Raw genomic sequence first — 6,181 nt, 5'->3', positions numbered from 1 at the left:
CGAAAAATAATACGAAAAATAATAATAAAAATAATATTACAGAAATAATACGCGTCTATACAAAAATGATACTTAGGCTACAAACAAATCTACAAGTGAACGATCTATTTTTATTTTAACCCAGTATCCCTTGACGACTGATCGATCGAGCTATATCTTGAACTTTCGTTCCTTTCTGGAGTTTCATTATAGTTCAAATTCAAACTTCCATTAGATATGAGACTACGTTTTATTAATTGCTGTTCCGAAGTCGATTTACAATGTTCTGACTTTTCATATTCGATTTCAGGTATTACCTATAATTACAACAGACTTATTACAAACGACAGCACCAGAGCAAAAAATCAATGCATTTTGAAAGAGAAAGCAAATGTCATATTTGACAAGCAACTTAAATTCGATATGAAATGAAATAGAGGGATTATTTATAGCAACCTACCGTGAGGTCGAAGGTTTCTTCAACTTAATAATGCTAAGAAAATGCTCTGAAGAATCAGTGAATTATGATACGATACTTACGTTTCTCCTTCCAGATGGCTTGATTCCTTTCACAATGCGAGCCCCTCGTCTAGTTCGACGTATTGTCCGAAGGTGTGTCACATTGACATTTACGTTTAGCGGCATGCTTTCCACGCATTTTTCGAGCATTTCCAGTGGGTCACGTCGTCCGAAGAAAGTTTTGAAATCAATCTGAACGAAACATACGGGTTTTAACATAAGCGAAATGGTCCTCAAACAGAAAAGATCTTTACCCTTTTAAACAAAAATATACTGTAGCAACTTTAAGGATGGACTACATGGAACAATAAAAGATATCCAGTTCAAAAGGAAACGGATTCAATTTAAAAGATTTTAAGAATCACTGCAAATTTTTACAATCAACATTAAGACGTACCAAAACATGAGAAAAATCTGTATACTAAGCGGATAACTGACTAGATAACTAACTACTAAATCTGAAAGACTTACGGACAATAATTTCCCATAAAATCAGAATAACCTCAAAAACAAACCTGCAAAAATGCGAGAAACAGGCATTCATAACTCCATTAACTTCAGATTTAATCCATATTTTAATTCTATTACTTGATGCATTTCACATTAGAAATTAGCTTATCAGTGAGCGATATATAAGTACCCTTTACACAACAAACTCACTTTCGTAGTTCGCAGTTCTTGTTTTTGTTCATAGTTTTTGTGATCTCCAATCAGTTGTTGAAATTTCTTTGCAGTGAGCAAATCTTTGCTTACATCGTTAATCGTTACCTTCAACATATAAAACATACTTTGATACTGAATACGGAATTAAAAGAAACAACGTCCACATGCAAGTATCAAAATCTCATTCACCTCAAAGCAATATTTTCTAAGTGAACAATACCAAATCGAAAAAACTATGAAAATTATTCCTGGCTTCAAAACACTCGCTAAAAAGTTATTTTAGTGGAGTAATGGCCCAAGGAAGCAAATGTTCATGATTTGAAAAGCAATGTGTAATCAGGACAGTGACTTCAGCTGACTTCTCGGAACAATGAATGTACTTTATTCAGTAACTGAATTAACTGTTGATGAGTAAGGAGATAAAAATAAACCTGGTGATCAAATAAAATTAGGCTATTAGAACTATCCAGTAGTGTACGTAGAGACTCGACACTACCATTACGCACCAACTGATTTGCTGGTGCTTTTTCGGCATCCAACTGTAAAAAAGAAGTGAGATTGCTAAGCTTTCAAAAAATTTTGTAGTCACGTAGTAACTAAGTAATTATACAGTAGCTAATGCTAAGTAATATTTGCCACACTCGAAAATACCTCCTGAAAAACAAGAATGCAGATAGAGTAAATCTTACCAACAATATTCGAGCTTCATTTATTAATTTCTTATGACTTTCGTCCAGATCTTCGAACTTTACTTCATTTTCACCGGTCTCCATCATAGTCCCCCGATTTAACGGCAAACTTCTCCGTTTCCAATCGTTCCTTTTGGTTATTAATTGCCATAATGTTATACAACATTCATTCAATTTAAGACAAAAAATAAAAGTGAAAATCCAACTACGACCAGAAAGTTATTAACAAAATCTTGGATCATGCAACAAAATCATACGCTTCAATATGCAGAGTGCTTTTGCTCCTTAATCGCAGAGGTGATGGTGCTCTAAAAGTGAAGTCATCCTCACAACCACTACTTTGCATAACTTGAATGACACGATGAATACCTAAAACTATAAAACTCTGTGAATGAGGCTTGGAAAACTACAAAAAAAAAAAAAAAAAAAAAAACTAGCAAGAACTTAACGAACCTGAACTCAACCGATGAACTGCTGCTTTTGGTTTCCCTTCAATACTTCCACTTTTTTTCAATTCACCCAGAAGTTTGTGCAAAGCATCGAGCATATTCTATAAAATATGAGCAGAAGGTTAGAAGATTAATTTCTATTATCAGGGCAAAACCACATCGGTAAATAAATCCGGTACTTTTTAAAATACATGTATTCCGGAACTTACATGTGTCATGCGTGATTTAAAGCAATGAGGTGCTATTTTGTTTAGGATATCTTCCAACTGCTCGCAATTCCATATATTTAGTGAGTTGTAATTCTTGTTCATGATATAATCTACGTAAATTAATTGTGCAGCCTATAAAGTATCACGAAATCCTATATTACCTTCACGCGTGCTAATTATGCTTTTTCGGAATTATCAGCGTAATTAAACTGTATCTAAATATATTTCATATAATATAACATCAATGTAATTATATATAATTATATACCATGTTATGTTTTCACCATGAAAATGATACCTTTGATTATGAAACAAAATCATGCACTTCAATATGCAGAGTGGTGACAAGAGCAAATCGGTCACATTACAAATCAAAAAAAAACACCACGGAATAATGAACCTGCGAATAACACTGCCTCCAATGAAGTTTTTCTATAGCCTTCTCAACCGTAAACAATGTCAATTTCCGTAAACCACCTGTTTTCGATAAAAGAAAGATATCAGCATCGTTTACTGCATATTCACTCACCGAATCTAAAATTTTTTTTTCGATCCTCTATCCTTTTTATAAGACTTCACTTCGTTTTAGTGCCTTTGAGCTAAGCAGAACAATTAAGTAAACTGAAGGATGTACCTACACAATCCACCATGCTCATAAGCACCATATGACTGTCCATGGGATCGATTAAACAAAACGTTGTATCCGTCTTTGTCATCAAAAATAAAGTACTGAAAAACTGCTTTTAGGTAATCCTGACTTATACTTTGAAAAAATAAGCACTTGGAAATATGATACTAACGTGTGCATTATTGCTCTGATAAAAAAATCAATGAATTTCAAAACTCTTAACATCACACGTCACATCAGCTAGTATACAAACAACATTACCTTTCAACAATATTCTTAGAACTTTGCATTTCCAAACAACACTATGCAAAATGGAATTGAGAACTAAAGTTTACTTTTGACATTTGATCAGTGTCAAAAGCCCAAAATTGATACTCCGAACTTCATTAACATTAGCCATGCTGTCAAACAAGTCATCTTCCTTGAAGGAGACCACAGGAAATCGACAAACAGTTCTCAAATTTCGGTACTGATGGGTGCTACAATAGGAAAGATTTTGATAACAGTAGAACCGGTTTTTCGAACTGAACTTAACTTGTCCAGTATAAAAATAGGTGTATCAGTCACATAACAAAAGTTGAATAAGTTTGATCGCTTTTCTAAAATTCAGACAATTTCAAAGGTTTACTGAATTTTAGATGAAATAGAAACCTGTAAACTACACCGCGAGCGTTAGCCTCCCATAATCGACCGTTTGGACGACTTGCGAAAATTACCGTCAACTCGTTACATCCTGTATTCATCGGTGTCGTGCAATTATTCCCTTCTGTATATCGCGATTTCTGTTTTTGTTGGTCGGAAAAGAATACAGCGCCAAAATGACCTTTTCTTAATCTTTTTCCCACCTTAACTACGCAAGAAGTAAATGCTGATAAAATACAACCTCCAAGGTTGTTACTGTGAAAATGTTATTTGCATAGGAACAATATACGATCATAAATTAGGAAGGACAAATCAATAATCATTGAAAAACCTCCAGAAGAGAATGGCTCTACAAAGTAAAGAAAACAATATACAAATAACACAATCCACGCCATTCATCCAGCTTACATTGCTAAAGGCCTAAAACTAATACAACAATCAGCAGCGCACTGCATACTTCTACAAATATGTATAAAATTCATGGACAAAAATTTGCGACAAAAAACAACAAAGTCCTTGAACTGACCTGAATACAACTGTAAGTCTTCAAATCACAAACACAGCAACGCGTTAGGGTAGAGGCAAGCAGGCAATCATCACGTATATCAAACTGAACAATTTCACTGTCTGTTTCAAATATAATATCAGTTGGTGAGCGAAAAAAGTTGCGGTTCTGAAACAATTTAACTTGGATTCATCCTTTACATTCTGTAATTATGAAATATGAAATCTAATAATCAAGGGAACTACTCGTAGACTTTCCATAAATATGCACCTTACAAGAATCTCACTTTAAAAAAGTGTACTGGAAACAAAAACATGACAAGTCATACATGAATTAGAGTTTGACTAATGCGTCCTTTTGTGTCTCCAGCATATACTTTAGAACTATCGCTGCACCAACGAAGTTCTGTGATACGGATCGGTTGGCCACACTCATCTGTAAAATTTCTTTAAATTTATAGAAAATTTTGGTTTAAACAAAAGAAACATAGACGAAATTAGTGGTGTGGAGTAATGACACAGTCACACACTGACACTTATCTTGCAGCAAAGATTTGTTTGCTTCAAACATTTTTTAGAACAAAATTAAGGATTCTGAAACAATCTTAAGCCATCTATAAGTAGAACTTTCCATATTATGAAAGTCTATAAAACCTAATTTAAAAGAAAATTCAGTTCTTTATAAAACTCCTTTGTTCGAAAATACTACTCTTCTTTCTGATAGTACGCTTCTTCAAATGATGAAATTGCAAATGAAAGACAAAAACCTGCCTGTGCCAACATGACTGTCGTTAGAAAAAAGCGTAGTAGGATTTCGGCCAATACCGACAAGAACAGTAATTGTCAGGGAACCTCGTTTGCTTGACGTTGCCAAGTATTTCTCATCAGGTGATATAGATAACTACAAGCAAAGTTTCGATATACCAAGAGTTTTGAAGTCGATACAAATTGCATTAACAAAATTGTAGAGACTTAACGTATGTGAATTGACGAAAACTTCAGACTTTACCTTGGCATAAAGTTAGGACCAAATGGAGATCAGAGGATTCGTGAAAAAGTGAGATAGAAAGAAGAGAAACTATGTCAATATAGTAACCTTATTAATAGGTCCATCCTTGATGGAAATAACTTGTATTGGAACAGAACTGATGCGATTCCGACACTTCGAAGCAAACCTTGAAAACAGATACACTGTTCCACTTGTCGACCCAACAGCTAAGTAATGAGCAGATGCATCCAAACAAGTAAACTGAAAATGAAAACCTAATTCATTCGGGGTTCAAATTCCGATTACATTTTACCACTTGAAACTATCAAGAACAAGGTATCTCAGCTAAAACTAATATTAGCAGAAGAAAGGTAGGTGTGCTTAGTAAGCTGAAGTTAGGAGGTAATAAGAAGCCCAAAGCTACGAGTCTTAATTCGTAAATAAATATTCTCTTGTTTGACACCTCGACTAATTTCTGGGTGTAATGATCATTTTAGTGTGCCCTTTCTATATTTTCTAGTATATATTTCACAATGAACTGAAATATAAAATGAAGCTTGGGAAATGAGATTTGATCATTCTGCATCTAACAAAAAAGAATACCGAAGTCAATACATTATCTGACTCCATCAGATATTTCGTATATTTCGTACCAAAAAATTTGTGAATACCAAACCTTAATTCGAGTAGATGAACTAGTTGGAAAGCTTAATTCCTCCAGAGATGTTAACTCAACGAAAAGATGAGTGAGTGGTAAACTGTTCCGCTCGCCTTCCTTCCACTCCTCTGCTGTCGTCGTACTCACACTATTACTGCATTCAGAGATGAAGGAATCCATGTTTCGATTCGCGTCGGAATTTCAATTAATAAACAGAACTGATTCCATATCACGGAACTGACCAGGTCTCTTC

At 34.3% G+C, this 6,181-nt stretch overlaps 2 protein-coding genes across 2 annotated transcripts in view; both read right to left on the bottom strand.

The window, feature by feature from the left end:
• Window positions 1-1,937, bottom strand: part of LOAG_18058 (hypothetical protein) — a gene marked incomplete at both ends in the record, with an annotated part of 6,083 nt that extends 4,146 nt beyond the window's left edge. Inside the window, 4 exons of the mRNA XM_020450728.1 lie at window positions 520-690; window positions 1,159-1,266; window positions 1,593-1,700; window positions 1,851-1,937. Coding sequence (XP_020305551.1) covers window positions 520-690; window positions 1,159-1,266; window positions 1,593-1,700; window positions 1,851-1,937 — 474 coding nt within the window. The remainder of the gene's footprint in view (window positions 1-519; window positions 691-1,158; window positions 1,267-1,592; window positions 1,701-1,850) is intronic.
• Window positions 1,938-2,088: 151 nt separating this feature from the next.
• Window positions 2,089-6,108, bottom strand: LOAG_11756 (hypothetical protein; the record flags this gene model as incomplete). The annotated part of the gene is made up of 12 exons (XM_020448411.1): window positions 2,089-2,219; window positions 2,304-2,400; window positions 2,509-2,640; window positions 2,909-3,042; window positions 3,143-3,237; window positions 3,472-3,615; window positions 3,788-3,981; window positions 4,305-4,451; window positions 4,612-4,718; window positions 5,054-5,183; window positions 5,379-5,531; window positions 5,947-6,108. The coding sequence occupies 12 exons, from the start codon at window positions 6,106-6,108 to the stop codon at window positions 2,089-2,091; spliced, it is 1,626 nt and encodes a 541-aa protein (XP_020301444.1).
• Window positions 6,109-6,181: the final 73 nt, after the last annotated feature.

This window comes from Loa loa (genome assembly GCF_000183805.2).
Source record: "Loa loa unplaced genomic scaffold supercont3.185, whole genome shotgun sequence".
Classification (NCBI taxonomy): domain Eukaryota; kingdom Metazoa; phylum Nematoda; class Chromadorea; order Rhabditida; family Onchocercidae; genus Loa; species Loa loa.
The sequence above is the reverse complement of the archived record's forward strand: the minus strand, read 5'-3'. Positions and strand labels throughout refer to the sequence as shown.